Source organism: Lotus japonicus, chromosome 3 (assembly GCF_012489685.1).
Source record: "Lotus japonicus ecotype B-129 chromosome 3, LjGifu_v1.2".
Lineage (NCBI taxonomy): Eukaryota > Viridiplantae > Streptophyta > Magnoliopsida > Fabales > Fabaceae > Lotus > Lotus japonicus.
In genome coordinates this window covers 237,560-254,631 of record NC_080043.1, presented here as the reverse complement: position 1 = coordinate 254,631, position 17,072 = coordinate 237,560, and the positions used below count along the sequence as shown (strand labels likewise).

Sequence of the window (17,072 nt, the reverse complement as noted above, 5' to 3'; positions counted from 1 at the left end):
TGGTATAAGGACAAATACTATTAAGGTTGTCTAAATGACTAATGAAAAAGTTTGAGTTAAATAATTCATCATCTAATCACACTGGAGATAAGTAAGTTAGAAATAAATTAATAAATAAAATATAGAAATTCTAACTCACTTATTTTCAATGTGATTGGATGATGAGTTATTTAACTCAAACTTTCTCATGAGTCATTTAGACAACTCCATATAAGTAGAACAACTTTAACCTATTTAAAGATGAATTGCCTAAGCTACAATGATGCTCAAATCGCTCATCATGATGAGCAAGTTCCTCGCAGTGAAGATATCACCTATAATGAAGAGGTCGTTCATACTAATCCATAATCAAATTTGAACGAACTTAAATTCTCCACTACTGATGTTCATGGTACTATGTAGCTCAGTTATGAGTTTGACTCTCTAATTCAATAAAGAGTAAGAATATGAAGTAGGTTATCTAGTTGCTTAAAACCTTGCACTAGCTAGCTTATGGGATTGAGAAAGCAATACCATTATATTCCCTTCGGTCCTTTTTATAAGAAATTTGAAATTTTTTTTGATCATTTTTATAAGAAACACTTTTATAAAATTAAGTCAAATAATTCATTTCAATGCAAAGAGACTTATTCCCCATGCAAAATTTTGGAGGGAAATTGCAAGCACTCAATATGTATTGTCAACATTTATGGTAATTAACATGATTGTTCTTGTGAAAAGGAAAATACATCATTGAAATTAAGCATAATAGTTTATTTAAAAAAAAATTAGTTTTTTTAGTTTGTATGATTTTGCCAAAGTTTTTCTTATAAAAAGGAGAAAAAAAAAATATGAATAATGCGGAAAAAAAAATTAATTACCAAAAAGGGGTAAAAAAAATCGAATTTACATGAATGGTGTGTTTTTTGCCAGCTGGGAGCTTGTGTGGCAAGGGGGTGGGATTCGCTCCACCCAACACGAATCCAAAGCACTGGATTCGCCCCACATAAAACGCATGCATATGGATTCGCCCTATATGAAACGAATTCCATGTGCCAGATTCAGTGAGATTCCTTCGTTTCCCAAGGTGGGATCTGATTCCTTGGCTTTGCAGTACATGACAGGGATGCGCTTGGTATGAGGCGAATCCTTTACAAACATCATTCGTTTTCTTTGAGGCGAATTTTCTCTGACGGATTGATGATGCCTTGCATGCGTTTTATGTGGGGCGAATTCAATGCTTTGGATTCGCGTTGGGTGGAGCGAATCTCACCCTCTTGCCACACAAGCTCCCAACTGGCCAAAAACACACCATTCCTGTAAATACCATTTTTTTTACCCCTTTTTAGTAATTTTTTTTTTTTTTGCATTATTCATATTTTTTTTCTAAAAAGGATCGGGAGGGTGTATGTTTTTAACTATCAAGTAATGCATATATTAACCATGATGATCTTAGTAATTAAAGATAAATTTGAGAGTTAAAATTTTATAGAAGATGATTATTATTTTATTTCAATTGAGAAAATTCATATTTTAGTGGGAATTAGCTCTTCCAACGTATATTTTTATTATGTGAAAAAAATCGAACCACCTTATCCAAGTGATTGATACATAATTTGAAAAGAATGAGAAATGGTCTGTGAATTATTGGAATATTTAAAATGAATATTGAATGTGAAATTATGAATGTAATATAAAGTTTTTTTTTCGAACAAATGAAAGTAGGAGTCTAAAGTTAGTGAAGTGAACCCGGTGTGGGTTGGTGAGAGTGGTTTGTGGTGGATGGGTGAGGTAGGGGTCATTTGAGTTTTAATTTTTTTTTGTTACGGATTAAGGTAAAGGCTTTTTCTTTTTCAAACCTACTATGCCAATTTCGTATGGCCATGGAATTGTGTCCCCCACTTTACCTACCACACTTCACCATCTCCCACGCCATTAAACATCCCATTTATTTTTGTCAATTATGATAAGTAATACTACAATGTTTCACAAATTTAAAAATAAAACAGTATGTGCATTTTCTACGAACCACCATATCATTAAACTGATTTGATAATTCAGCTTCATGACCTGAATGGAACCTATGGTGAAGTGGTTAAGTTAGTTGCACATGTGCTCATTTGTTCACGGCTTCTTGCCATTGACATTTTTCTGATACATATTGTTTCGTTTACTTTCGTATCCTAATCTCATTTTGGGCCTTTACTACACCTCTTTAATTTGTCCGCTCATGTCAAGTGAATCTTTTTTGAATTTTGTATATAACAAAAAAATGAAGTGAATCTGGTCCATTACATCACATCATAATTGGATTGGATTAAACCTAAACTACTTAAAATTTACATTGAAAAAGCTTCAGAATACTATTAGATTTCACAAGAAATGCTAGGAATACATTCTTCAACACACTTCATAAAAATGATATTTTAAAAATATAAAGATATTTTTTTAATGAGAAAATATGCTGACTAAAACATAAAGGTATTTTTTTAATGAGAGAAATATGCTGACTATTTCTATGTAACTAAAAAATACTGACTATATATAAAATAAATCAATCATATGAAGTATGCATAAGAGTGTATTTGAAATAGTGTGTTGCTAGATTTCAAAATGAACAACAAGAAGGAAAAAAAGGTTCAAGTTCGTGTTGAGAATTCAAGTGTAAATAATGTTTTTCCAGAAAATTTGATGAAAGTACGTATCTCAGACTTGTGTATAAGGTTTGTAGTGGTGAAAGAGACGAAGAACACGATGGAGCAAGGAGAGTCCACAATTGCAAATTCTTACGCTCAAGCCGGTGAATGTACAAAGTGAGAGAATTCTCTAAAAATTGAAAAACTATGTGTGAACAATAATGAGTATTGCCTCACTTAAAGATTGACCAAATCTGTATTTATAGTGATTGATCTATGTAGTAGTAAGAATGTCCAACCCTTACTAGGTTGACTCTGTTATAGCTATTAGTAACTTAGCAATTCATTTAGCTAGTTGGAATTTGGTTGAGCATCAACTTTTTCCATTGATCGTCTAGGCTATCTAACATGACATTCACTTGTTTGTAAGCCTTTTGGGTCAACAAAGACAATCGATTATGGGTTGTATGACCATTTGAGTCGACCATAACAAGTATAAATATAAAAGGATAAATAAATAAGAAGCTTCACATAAGATGAAACGGAAATTTGTTGAGCAATATGTAACACCCCACTTTTCGTTATTAGGTTATTTATTATTTTATTTTAATTATTATTATGTTATATGGTAATTTGATAATTTATGTAATTTAATTAGATGATTACGTGATTATGTGATTTAATTAGATGATAAGGTCATTAAGTGATTTTATTAGGTAATTAAGTGATTATATGATATAGATAAATAAGGGTTTTAGGTTTTAAGTCAGTAGTTGGGAGTAGGGCCCATTGTAAGACTATTTAAGGGTTAGGAGTGAATTAGAAAGAGAGAAATAAGAGTTTGAGAATTGGAGAAGTTAGCAGACAAAGAGAACACGTGAAAAGCAAGGAGAGGAGAAAAGAGAAAAAAACCTAGACTTTGATCTTCATAGAAGGTAAGGGTTTGAATTTACCTTGTATAATTGTCGTATAACAGAGGTTGAGTTTAACATGAAGGAACCCCCAACTTCTTTGAAAATTCAGAACTGAGAGACTATGTTGAGTGTTAACATGTGGTGAGCAAAATTGATTTTGGGCGAAATTGAGGTTCTAGGGAAAATTGGGTTCTGTTATGCCCGCAGATGCCCTAACAGTCTGTGTTGTAGAGAGCATAACTCTCTCTACAGAATTCCGAATTGAGTGAAACCAATTTTGTATGAAAGCTAACTCATATAGTTATGTGGGGTAATATTTTCATAATTTTTGGATTGCTGGTTCAGTACCAGAATAATCTGCAAGTTCATTCTGTTTCTGCCCGTAGATACCCTAACAGTCTGTGTTGTAGAGAGCATAACTCTCTCTACAGAATTCCGAATTGAGTGAAACCAATTTTGTATGAAAGCTAACTCATAGGGTTATATTGGGTAATATTTTCATAAGTTTTGGATTTCTGGTTCAATACCAGAATTATCTGCAAGTTCACTCTGCTTCTGTTCGCAGACACCCTAACAGCATGTGCTGTAGAGTACATAACTCTCTTTACAGAATTCAAAATTGGGTGAAACCAATTTTATATGAAAGCTAATGTATAAGGCTATGTTTGGTAAAATTTTCATAATTTTTGGAGTGCTCGTTTAGTACCAGAATTATCTGCAAGTTTGCTATTTTTTTGCTTATTTCTATGATTGATTCTGGAACTGGTTCTGGTAATTGATATGAGACATTTGATGATTTTATGTTGCTAGTTTGTCGGTGGAATAGTGAATGATTTCATAATTATATTGAAGTGTTATTTTGTGCAATTTTGTGTGATTTCCGTTATGGAATTTGGTGAGAAAATATGTTATATATTTGGGGCTGGAGTGGTCTCAAATTGCATGTTTTAATTTATGAGTTTTTGCACGAAATACACTTCATATAGTCAAGAGGCAACGTGTCGGTTTTCATCGGAAAACTGAGGTTTGTCCCAGAACTGGCGTGGTTCTGGAAGTCTGGAGTGGACTTCATTGGTGGTTAACTGTCTGGAGTGGACGCGGTGATACCGCTAAGGTTAACAATTGGTACCACATGCATACATTAGAGTCTCACACACTAAGTTTCACGTTTTACCATTGCTTTATGTGTTTGGTGAATTGTTTGTGAATTGTTTTGCTGTTGTGGTGAAGTCGAGAAGTTGAGTTATTATTTTTTTTAAAGCTTATAATTTTCCGAAGCAATATTAAGGACTGTGAAACTGTCTTGAGAGAAAATATTATAATTACTTAGATTTTAAAGAAAAAGTGAAGATTTTATAAAGCAGAATCTGAATTGTTTACTTTCTCTTTGTTATGCTATATTTTATACAATGTAAGTTCTTACCCTTCTGTTGGAATGATGTTCTATGCGACATCGCTCAGGTACTGGAGGTAGAGATGTGACTCATGAGGAGTAGCTTCGGAGAGTCTTAGTTTATGTTATTATTATTATTATTATTATTATTATTATTATTATTATTATTATTATTATTATTAAATAAGTGTCTTGCTCTGTAATGTAACACTGGGTAGATATTTATGATACTTTTACACTTCTGTTGAGAAGATTTTATAACCTCTCCTTATGGAAGTTGTTGAATAATTTTCTAAATTATGGCGATGTCGTACTGTTGATGGCCGAGGTGCTTATGAAATTCAGTTCTGAGTATGATGAATTTTATTGGAATATCATGGAAGATAAACCTATTTAAATAAGTGATTTTATGCATCTTAGGACTATCTGGCTGGTTTAGAAATTTTATTGGCAGAAATAATTCATTCTTTGAAAACCATATGAACTTATAAATTTTCAAACACAACCAATGTTAATTTTAATGAGTTTTCGTGAAGAAGTGTAATACTCCCTCGATATATTTTTAAACTCTGATAAATGTTTTAAAATAAAACAATGGGAAAAAGGGGATGTTACACAATATATAAGTGAAAAAACTCATTCAAGGACCCAACCCCCAATGATGCTCATACAGTACAATCAATTCTGCTTTTGTGCATGCCTAATAGCTTCCTTGTAGAGTAGAAACATAGTTACATGACAAGAAAAACCAATTTTGAAATAAATGTAACAATGGAAAAATTTGTAAGAATAAATTGCAAATATTGAAAGAATATAAGCATTGTTTTGAGCTTTGATAAACATAACTAGATGGCATGAAGAAACATTTGTCCCCTTTGAGTTTGAAATTCTAAAAACCGACCTAAAGGAGAAGCTACACTTCAAATCAATCAAGGTACTTCGTGAGTTTGAAATCCCCAAACCCAGCCTAAAGGAAGTGGCGGATTTCTCCAAAAGGGTCAAAGTAGAGTATGCAACATGAAGAATGACGCGTCGATGACAATATATATACCTGTCATTCCCAAACTTATACTTCGAGCATCTCCGATGCTAGTTCTTAGTTCTTAACACTACTCATGTGGGTCCGTATTGCCATATGTGCTTAAGCAACTATTTACAGATTTTGCTCCGACCATGAGTTCTTTTGTTCTTAACACTATTCATCCGGTTCCACAATGCCATTATATCAATATTTTTATTTCCATATAATTTTAATTCAAATTTAAATGCTAATTCAATACTTAAATTAAATGAATGAGAGAAAAAAGTTAATTTTTTATGCTAAGAACTCAAAAAGTAAAACTTCTTATATAAGAAACTAGAACTCCATGTCATCCCCTCCAATGGTTAAGAACTCAGGTTTTAGTTCTTAACTAAAAAATAAGAACTAAGATCCTTACATTGGAGATGCTCTTAATGTCGCTCCCAAATTAACTAGCTAATGATGACACCTTTAATGACACCATCAATATACAAGAAATTACTAGAAACCCCAATAACCCAAAGATAAAGTAAACTTTTAAAGAGAGTTTAATTTGACCGACCAGCAGCATCAGTATCTACACTTACAACAAATGTTGGGACCTAAGACTAAGCGCTCTTGTGCACTTAGCTTACTAAATTTAGAGAAAAGAACATTGTTTGGTGCTTTTTATCTGTATGTTAGCATCCAACCATCACTACCAATAATGTTGAAACATAGCACCTTGTTTCAAATTCAGTTAAAATGCTGCAACACACTGCATAACCTAAAATCACTACCAATAATGTTGAAATCTTGCTCTCTACCTTTTAAGATGTTAAATTCGATCAGGTGAGTTAGAAATTCACATAACATAACATTTGCGCAAGACTACAATCAAGGTTGTTTTTTTCCAACTTACATGAGTGCCTCTTGCTCCGTTTCACATCAAGGCGTGGGATCAACCAAAAGGGTCAAGGGGTCTTTGTAATTTCTATTGGCACAATAAGTTGCATGTCAGTGGGAAAGCTGAACATAAAATTAACTCAGTATTTGCACTTCCTTTCTCTAAAGTACTCCTATATTGCTTCTTCTCCAAGGCTACAGAATGAGATGCAGGGTTTTATTTGTTCACTTGGAACTTGTGTTAGAATATAATATAAAACCATTAAAATGGTCTTTACCCAACAGCTTAAACTTTTGAGATAAGTGGTTTTTTGACAATTTGGATTAGAGGAGAGAACAAGTAACTAATTATGGAAAATATGATTGAAGTTAATAACAATATTTTAGTTGATCCTGCACCATTTTACAAAACCTATAAATAATTCTCTTCAATAATTAAGTTTCTTACTTTTTTTTTAGCTTTGCTATTTGTCTCGAAGGATTTGAGGTACGAATTTTACGAATATGATTGTGGCCAATCAAACTTTCTCCTTGGCGGAAATCATGTCAGGCAGATTGTATTAAAAAAAAATAAAGACAAATCACAATATGCCATGTGGTCTCTTGCATTTTGTTTTCGTGATATTTAGTGTTTTCCTTTTTTTTCTTCGAAAACAATTAAGTTTCTAGGAAGATCAATAAAAGGGAAAGGGAAGCTTGAGGTACCTAAAGTAACAACTAACAACAGATCGATTAAGGTGTAGTACCTAAAATGATATAAATTAATAAAAAATTAAAATACAATTTGAACTTAATGAGGAAGAGGATGGAGGAAGATTTACAAGGTTCAACATGGGACATGGGACGTACATGGAGAAATATAATCCAGACAATAAAACCCCAGTTTTCAAATAATGCATTGAATAATAAAACCAAACTTAAACAATATGTTATTAGTTTATCGAGTCATTAAATTTAAATTTTTATAAATTACAATAATAAATCCTCCATCTCTTTTTAACAAAATAAATAAATTATAACTTAAAATACTACACAAGGTACACCGACCATCAAAATCAATTTTTTTTGTGTGTAGATTCTTTTTATTTTATGGTACATAACAAAATCAAATATTATAAAAAATCAGTACAAGATCTTCCCAAGAATGTACAAAGAAAATATCATGTTAAAAGAAACATTGCAAAACAAGAACAAAAAAAATAAAAATCTCTAGGTAACCCTTATAGATCTAGCCGAGCTCTTCATCTTCATCTTCATCCAAGATATCATCTTCAAGTACTTCAGGAACTTGGAGACTAGAAGGAGCACATAAAGGAGGAAATTCTCTGACAGCTGAAACTTTTTGTGGAGGAAGATTCACTAAAAGTTCCTCATCCTCTGAAAGATCCTCTAAAAGTTCATCCTCTGAAGAAATATCCTCTGAGAGTTTCTCTAAAAGTTCATGATACATAGTCTCAATAATTGTATTATGATCAGCAGAATCAGAATTATCCACTTTCAAAACTGGATGATCAATCCTTGAAGCAAATTTTCCACATCCTTTTGGGAAATCACGAATGGCAGAACGGTACTTTCGGCCAAGGGAAGTGCTGCCCCCATTTTCCATCAATGGCTTCCCAAAATTTTCTTCAGAATGACTAGTATTGATGATTGATGAGGTCATTCCTGTTGGTGACTCGCAACTCATGATCTTTTTCTCAAAACTCAGCATTGGATTTTTGATGAAACTAGAGTTGTTATTATATAGACAAGACGGTTACATTAATAATCCTAAAAGATAACATTAATTCAAATCTAGCTAACAAAAAGATAAAGATTACCATGATAAACCAAAGATAACAAAAAGATAAAACGTTCAAAAACAAAAAAAACAAAAACAAAAAGATAAAGATTTGTTTAGAAAAATAATATTAATTCAATTTTTAATAAATAAGATGCAACTAGCTAGGTACTGATAATCCAAATATAATAACAAAAATATTTACTTTTTATAAAAAGATAGCGTATATTCAAATTTGATAATAAGTGCAACTAATTAAATTAATACCACTATCTACCCCAAAAAACATTAATCTACCAATACGGAAAAACTTTAATTTTAACTGATCTCCATTTTCAAAGTATAATAATAATTTGTTAACCTACAATTTTAAGGAGGTTAACATGAGGATATTCTTTAATCTCCATTATATTTAAAGTAAGGTAGAAAATTCAATATAGACATTCGAATCTATATTTGGAGTAGAGGCAGGTTGGGTACTTTAGTACCCATACTCGTATACTTAATACTTTAAGTGAACAATTCAATATAGACATTCGAGTCCTTGTCCAACAATTCAATATCGCATAAAGCCTATTGCTTAAACATTAATGGTACAAACCCCTGAATTTTTGTAGCATATCTCTGATTTACACGTTTAGCGTGGTTTTTTTTAGGCAAAGCACATCTTTTATTAACTTGAAAAAAAAAATGAGCCTAAAAGAAGTGCATATTAAAGCAACATCGGGTGATGGATCATCCCACCAAAAAAGTGAAGGGAAAATGGAAGGAATGGAGGCCAAAACATGTGCCATGCATCCCATTTGCTTGGCGTCTAATATGGGAAAATGAGATACCAGGAAACGAAGCAGCTAAGGATTTACAGTCCTTGATATAATGATCAATAATCGGAGGGCATGACTCCAACGAATGACCTTAATCATCATAGACGAGTCAGATTCCACCATTATACTGCCCAATTCCAGTTCTCGTGTTCTTAACAGACACCACCTCAATGAAACTGCCTCCGCCACTAGAGGATTCAGGCGTGATCACAATAAGCCAATCGTTGCAAAGAGGAATTCACTTGCACTTCTCTAGCAACCATTTCTAGCCCAGTCTCTACAATACCGATCCAGCCTGCGTCATAGTTTATCTTCACGCAACCTAACGGTGGAGCTGACCAATGAGGCCTGCGATCAATCTCTCTACTTACCGAGTCACACCTTAAATTAAAACCTCCTTAAAATAAGATATATCAAATTTGTAGCCGTTTGTGCAACATTTTCAAGTTGCTATAACAATGTTCCTTTTTAAATATTGTGCAAATTGTGACAATAAAAAAACACAAGGTTGTTGCATCGTTGGCTGGATGGAGGGAAATGCAGGAGAGGCCGACAGGGATTGAACGCGACAGAGTTGATACGACAAGATGGGTGGCTCGGACAACAGGAAAAATCAAGGCTAATATTGATGCTGGGTGGATCGGGGTTGATGGTATGGGTTTTGGAATGGTGCTCTGCGATCATGGGGGAAATTAAATGCACAGTGGCAGGCAGCCACTCATTTTGAGTCTCAATAACAACAACCACTCCTCGCTAAAGCGTTAGCTATGCGCTGGGCTTTGGCTAGTTTGCTGGAGCTGGGGATTGATTGCTGGATGCTGCAGAGCTTGTCAGATCAATTTGCTAGCTAATGGAAATCAAGTCTGTTATTATGGATTGCAAGTTTTTTTGCATCTAGATTTAATGCTTTTGGTTTAACTCATGTAAGGCGGGATGCCAATAGAGTAGCTCATACTTTAGCCTCAATTGATGTGGATTATACCCTGATAATATGTGGTGGGATGATCCCCACAAAATGTCATTAAGAGTCTATTTGTAGATACAACTTTTATTGAATGGGTAAAGTATGAACTTGCCATAAAAAAACACAAGAATACACGTTTGTAGATGGTCGTGATTTCCACGAATATTTTTTGATTAAAATTTCCACGAATATTATTGTTGCTTAAATAGTAAACCTGTGATTTTTGTCATTCATCATTAATGAAATAATTGAAGATAAATAAGTGCCTCTCAATCTCATGTGATCCTTGGCTATGTGCATGCCTGGTCGTGAGAAAAAGAATGAAAACCAGTCAAACAGAGAAGTCTGCTCTCCAACGCAAATGAATGCCTGGCTGTGTGTGCTAATCCAATTTCCATTCAATCCTTTCTTTCTATTCTATTTAACTAACACAAATAAAAATTCCTAATCTAGAACTAGAATGAATGAGTAATTAATTAATTAGAGAGAGTCACAGAATCAGAAAGATTAATTAATGGCATCATCGGCTTGTACCAAATCCGTTTTCACCTCCTCTGCAACTGCAAGTTTACATTGTCCCACTACTCCCACCAGAGGAAGACCCTCTGTCGTTTCATTCCCCAAACGCAACATCGTTTTAACCTCCTCATACAAGCTCTCTCATTCTCAATGCGCCGTCAACAAAACGCGCTGCAAATCCGACGGCGGAGAAGGTATTTCAAGGCCAAGCATCTTGGTTTCTGAGAAGCTCGGAGAGGCGGGGCTCCAAGTGCTGCGCGATGTGGGACAAGTGGAATGCTCCTACGACCTCTCCCCTCAAGACCTCTGCTCCAAGATCTCCTCCTTCGACGCCTTGATTGTCAGGAGCGGCACCAAGGTCACCAGGGAGGTTTTCCAAGGCGCCAAGGGAAGGTTGAAGGTGGTGGGCAGAGCCGGCGTTGGAATCGACAACGTGGACCTTGAAGCCGCCACCCAATACGGTTGCCTGGTGGTGAATGCACCCACCGCGAACACCATCGCCGCGGCGGAGCACGCAGTGGCTCTTCTGGCTGCCATGGCGAGGAACATCCCACGCGCCGACGCGTCCCTCAAAGCAGGGAAGTGGCAGAGGAACAAGTATGTGGGAGCGTCCATGGTTGGGAAGACGCTAGCGATCATGGGGTTTGGGAAAGTTGGGTCTGAGGTGGCGCGTCGTGCGAAAGGGTTGGGGATGAACGTGGTTGCGCATGACCCTTATGCCCCTGCAGACAGGGCACGCGCCATTGGCGTTGATCTTGTGTCGTTTGATCACGCCATCTCCGCCGCTGATTTCATTTCTCTCCACATGCCTCTCACTCCCACCACTGATAAGATCTTCAATGAGGATACTTTTGCCAAGATGAAGAAAGGTGTTCGCATTATCAATGTTGCGAGAGGCGGAGTTATTGATGAAGATGCGTTGGTGAAAGCGCTTGATAGTGGACTAGTTGCTCAGGCTGCACTTGATGTGTTCACCGAGGAGCCTCCATCGAAAGATAGTAAATTAGTGCAGCATGAGAATGTGACGGTTACGCCACACCTTGGAGCTAGCACCAAAGAGGCACAAGAAGGTGTAGCAGTTGAAATAGCAGAAGCTGTGGTTGGAGCATTGAGAGGGGAACTTTCAGCAACTGCTGTCAATGCTCCTATGGTTGCCCCTGAGGTAATTAACATTAACATATATATATATATATGAATGCATGGCTTGGTCTATTTCATAGCTAGTGATAATAAATTAAATGACGGATCAAGAAATTTCATCTTGTATAACTAGTTTTAACGTACGTACATATGAAAAATTGCAGGTCATGTCTGAATTGGCTCCATATGTTATGCTAGCTGAGAAGTTGGGTCGGCTAGCAGTGCAGTTGGTGTCTGGAGGAAGTGGAATCAAATCCGTGAAGGTGGTTTATCGATCGGCTAGGGGGCCAGATGACCTTGACACACGACTTCTACGAGCGATGATCACAAAAGGGATAATTGAACCGATATCCAATAAAATTGTCAACCTTGTGAATGCTGATTTCACTGCCAAGGAGAAGGGGATTCGCATAAGTGAGGAAAGAGTAGTTGTTGGTTCATCCCCTGAGCAACCAATTGATTCAATTCAGATACAGATATCCAATGTGGAGTCAAAGTTTGCAAGTGCTGTGTCGTCCGAGAGTGGTGATATAAGCATTGAGGGAAGGGTGAAGTATGGCATGCCCCACTTGACATGTGTGGGATCTTTTGGTGTAGATGTAAGTTTAGAAGGGAATGTCATCTTGTGCCGCCAGGTGGACCAGCCCGGTATGATTGGGCACGTTGGGAATCTATTGGCTCAACATAATGTCAATGTCAGCTTTATGAGTGTGGGAAGGACATCTCCGAGGAAGATGGCGATAATGGCTATTGGTGTTGATGAAGAACCAAACAAAGAAGCTCTTCACAACATTGGATCTGTGCCTGCTATCGAAGAGTTTGTCTTTCTCAAACTGTAGCTTCACAGTCACACTTGAACAATCCCATTTTTAGACACTCAAACAGGGTACACACCCATGAGTATTCCCTTGTTCTCTTCATTTTTGTTTTTCTACTCCATCACATTGCATATTATATTTATCATCATTTATATTTCTTCTATCCATTTCTCTCTGTTTCTAATATGAAACATGCTTTCTGCTCACAGAGAGTGAACCTCAAGATTAAGCTAGGTCCGAAGAATTCAAACCCAGTCTTAGGTGCTTAATTACATAATAAAGTAATACTTTGTCAAATAACTTTTTTCCCGACCCCTTAATCATAGCTTCAATCGTACGCCAATTTATAAACAAAGTAATTGGCAAAGTTAAATATCACGAAGCCCACAAGCCTCCATATAGGTCAGTCATCTTAATGTACGAGCACAAACTTTTAAGGTATCGAGTCTAAAAGACGAAGTGCAATGTTCTTCCACAATATGTATGTATTATGTTCGACCAATTTAGAATTTGAAGTATCAGCATGCCAAAAAATTATTGTTTCCAGTCTATTATCCTCTTAACCGGTCACTTGTCCTTATTTTTAAAACATCTAAAATTTTGTTTGATCAAATCTATTTAAAAGGGTAGAATTCACCTAACCTCATGGTTAGCTTAACTTAATTCCACAATATTCTATTTGTTTACTTCATTCATATATGACTGACTGAGTTTAGGTTCCGAGACTTTTGCTTAAAGTTTGTAAGGTTGTCACTTGGTTTTTAGTCAATGCTTATGCTCAGGTTTCCTGAGACTTCGTGCTTGATTCTAAGATCATGACTTTGGCTTAGATTCTAAGACCAAAGTAGAAAACACTAAACAAATCCGCTGAAGCATTTTTTGCGATCTATGAATTGGGGTAAAGACTAAAGTGTGCCCCACCAAAGGCCCCTAACATCTACTCTTATAAATCATCCACACATTAATGGTAAAGAATTGATGAGGGGCTTTTTTTTTTTTCTGAATGGCGTGAAAAGAAATATTAATTGGAAAAAGGGGGTAAAAAAAATAAAATTTAGCTGTCTGGGGTGGTTTCTGACAAGGAATTTATGCCATTCGAGAGAATCCCTGCGAATGGTAATAAGACAAATAACAAAGTAAGTACTGAATGACATGAACGGAAGCTTTTTCAGGTTGAGCAGGAGCCATTCGAGAGAATCCATGCGAATGCAAATAAGACAAGGAGGAATCTGCCTTTTTCAGTGTGCCAGGAGTTGACTGGGGAACAAGGTGCATTCGCGTGTCAGCTCGCGAATGCCTGACAGGTGCTGACTGATGGGTGACATGGTGCAGGCATGCAGGGGCATGCAGAGGCATTCGCCTCCTGCCTTGCGAATGCAATGTCGGCCATTAACTTTTATAAAATGACCCCAGAAATAGCCAAGTTTGCATGCTCGAATTCACCTCTCCAACTCTCTCAATTCTCAACTTTCAAGCTTCATTTCTAAACTCTCATGACATAAGTTTGATACCTCTCAAGAGAACCTACCCTCAAACTCTCTCAAGTGTAAAAGTATCTATATTGTTGGTAATTATTTCTAACTCTATCTCTCATTCTAACCTTTCAAATATTTTAGTTTATCATTTGTTTTTGAGTCTCAAACTTTTTTTGATGCCTAATTTTCGGTTGCATGTTATTATTTCATGAAGGTTTTGTAAATGGCGGATGAAGCAGTGCTAACTCTCGGTCCAAAAAATCCGACGTTGTTGGTGAAACAAAACAAACATGTGTCGGGATATGTTTGGAACCAAACAAGTAAGAAAGTTTTGAAGCTGAGATTACCCCACATTCCTTTGAATGGGGTCCCTCCACAAATCGAACAATATATTCGATTGGCTGGATTTTACGAGGCCGCTCTATGTGGTTCTCTCAAACAAGACAAAGTGTTGATATCAGCACTGGTGGAGCGTTGGCGGCCCGAGACGCACACCTTTCATATGCCGTTTGGAGAGTGCACCATCACTCTTCAAGATGTTGCCGTTCAGCTGGGACTAAATATTGATGGACAACCTGTTACCGGGGTGACATGGTGTGACTGGTCTGATCTCGTTACTCGTGCGCTAGGAGTCACTCCACCGCGACGTGCCATTAGAGGAAGTTGTTTAAACTTGAAATGGTTAAACCAGTGTTTTGATTTTCAAAACCTAGGTGCACTTGAGTCGGCAGAAGCTGAATTTGTTGCAAGAGCATTCATTTTGCGCTTGATTGGCACTTTCTTATTACCCGACCACTCGGGATCACATGTGCCTCTAAGATATCTACTACTCATAGAGAATTTAGCTATGGCCTCCACATACAGTTGGGGTTCGGCTGTGCTTGCAACTCTCTATCATGAGTTATGCCATGCAACCGGTTATGAACGACAAGAAATCGATGGTTGTACTTATTTGCTCCAAATCTGGGCTTGGGAAAGGATTCCAATGACTGCCCCTGAAACCATACCAATATTGCCACTCGGCTGCCCCCTCGCAGGAAGGTATGCACGTAATTTACAAGTAGTTATATTTATTTGTGCACATAAATGCGAAAAAATAAGCCGTTAATAAATACTCCCACTCGCGAATGCCTGTCATTGGCTGTATTCTGCATGCATGTCACTCATTGTCAGCCATTCGAACTAAAGCATGCGAATCCCTTGTCTCCAAAGCAGATTCCACATGCACGTCCCTTGTCTTATTAGCATTCGCAAGGATGCTTGTGAATGGCTACTGTTCATGCTGGCAAATGTGTCATTCAGTGCTGAAAAGGTAATTTGTCTTATTACCATTCGCAAGGATCCTTGCGAATGGCTACTGTTCATGCTGCATCATGTCATTCAGTTCTGGAAAAGTTGTTTGTCTTACTACCATTCGCAAGGTTTCTTTCGAATGCTATAAAGTACATGTCAGAAACTACCCCAGACAGCTAAATTTTATTTTTTTTACCCCTTTTTTCAATTAATATTTCTTTTCACGCCATTCAGAAAAAAAAAAGCCACAAATAAGAATGGACGATAGTCTTTTCAAAAAATTAACATGATATAATATACTCTCATTATAAATTTTCATATTTTAAAAATATTAAGTGGTTTTCACATAGATTTAATCACACCATCATTTAGTAGTTTTGCTATTTTTATATAAGGTTGTTTAAATGACACATGTGTGTTACTAACACACAACTCAATGGACTAATATGATTTTTTATAAATAAAATATAAAAATTTCAACTCACTTGAATGATGAGTTATTTAACCCAAACTTTGTTAGGTGTGATTTAACATACTTTTTATACATGAATTTCATCCCCAATATATTATACATGATTGGACTGGGCGGGACATAAAGAAGATTATGTCCCGCCCAAAATGAACAAATAACCATTGAAGATAGCCATGGCGGGAAAGGCGACACGACGAGCTACATTGCCCTCCCTTAGATGATGGACCCACAAGCCAGCTGGAAGATTCCTTTGGATTTGTCTTATATGTACAGGGATTTGGGCCCTGATTGTCAGGCCCAAATATAGGAAAGATCCATATCATGACCACCCCCTCTATTAAAGGGGAGGTCATCCACTTGTACGAAACCAACTTTTCAGCATTAATGAGAATATTCCTTTTATGGTAGTTTTGCTATTTTAGTGCTCTGCTAGGGTTTACTTTCTGTCATTCTTTTACGTAAGCTTGCCCTAGTACAGAACATTGGCGCCGTCTGTGGCTCTGACTTAGCTCTTCCGGTGACAGAAGGAGGAATTGCGAGCCATGGAGACTCGTTCATGCGGCGTGGGTCGACGCGATCATCGCCGGCGCGGTGGTGGTCGACATGGCGGTCGCGGCGGCGGACGAAACAACAACCGTCCCGTACTGGACGAGCAAGAGCAGGAAGCTTCCTCGGAGGGGGTCCACTCAGTGGCGCCGTCGCCAGCGTCATTGGTGAATGCAGCTCCGGGAAGACCTTCAGATCTGATCGCTAAATCAGATCCAGGTGTTCGGCGGCGTTCAACGCCGCCTGAATATGTGAACTTGGAAGATTTTAAAACCACTGCTCCACGGAGAGCACAAGAGGCAGTGACAGGTATCACGCCTGCGGCTTTGCAACAAATGTTAGATACCTTACAGAAGGTGCAGTCCCAAAACGAGCAGTTGCAAGCCCAAGTTGAGTATCTCACTCAGCGGCAG

General features: G+C 36.8%; 2 protein-coding genes across 4 annotated transcripts; both read left to right on the top strand.

The window, feature by feature from the left end:
- The first annotated feature begins 10,514 nt into the window (after window positions 1-10,514).
- LOC130749390 (D-3-phosphoglycerate dehydrogenase 2, chloroplastic-like) lies at window positions 10,515-15,463 on the top strand. Of its 3 annotated transcripts, XR_009022911.1 has the most exons (4): window positions 10,515-12,077; window positions 12,220-12,941; window positions 14,046-14,440; window positions 14,563-15,463. XR_009022911.1 is itself a non-coding variant. In XM_057602740.1 (3 exons), the coding sequence occupies exons 1-2, from the start codon at window positions 10,911-10,913 to the stop codon at window positions 12,892-12,894; spliced, it is 1,842 nt and encodes a 613-aa protein (XP_057458723.1). In that variant the 5' UTR covers window positions 10,515-10,910; the 3' UTR covers window positions 12,895-12,941; window positions 14,046-14,447. The 3 variants fall into 3 exon arrangements, 2 of the variants coding, with proteins under 2 accessions (XP_057458723.1, XP_057458722.1); XM_057602740.1 differs by lacking the exon at window positions 14,563-15,463 and having other exon boundaries at window positions 14,046-14,447; XM_057602739.1 differs by lacking the exons at window positions 14,046-14,440; window positions 14,563-15,463 and having other exon boundaries at window positions 10,516-12,077; window positions 12,220-13,408.
- Window positions 14,572-16,167, top strand: LOC130749568 (protein MAIN-LIKE 2-like). Its single transcript, XM_057602946.1, has 3 exons — window positions 14,572-15,389; window positions 15,564-15,660; window positions 16,162-16,167. The coding sequence occupies exons 1-3, from the start codon at window positions 14,572-14,574 to the stop codon at window positions 16,165-16,167; spliced, it is 921 nt and encodes a 306-aa protein (XP_057458929.1).
- Window positions 16,168-17,072: the final 905 nt, after the last annotated feature.

What these genes read in the sequence shown, in the direction of transcription:
- LOC130749390 (XM_057602740.1), top strand. Translation starts at nt 10,911, where the DNA reads ATGGCATCATCGGCTTGTACCAAATCCGTTTTCACCTCCTCTGCAACT. An exon ending in CTCCTATGGTTGCCCCTGAG is followed by an intron (nt 12,078 to 12,219) that starts GTAATTAACATT and finishes GAAAAATTGCAG; the next exon opens with GTCATGTCTGAATTGGCTCC.
- LOC130749568 (XM_057602946.1), top strand. Translation starts at nt 14,572, where the DNA reads ATGGCGGATGAAGCAGTGCTAACTCTCGGTCCAAAAAATCCGACGTTG. An exon ending in GGCTGCCCCCTCGCAGGAAG is followed by an intron (nt 15,390 to 15,563) that starts GTATGCACGTAA and finishes TCTCCAAAGCAG; the next exon opens with ATTCCACATGCACGTCCCTT.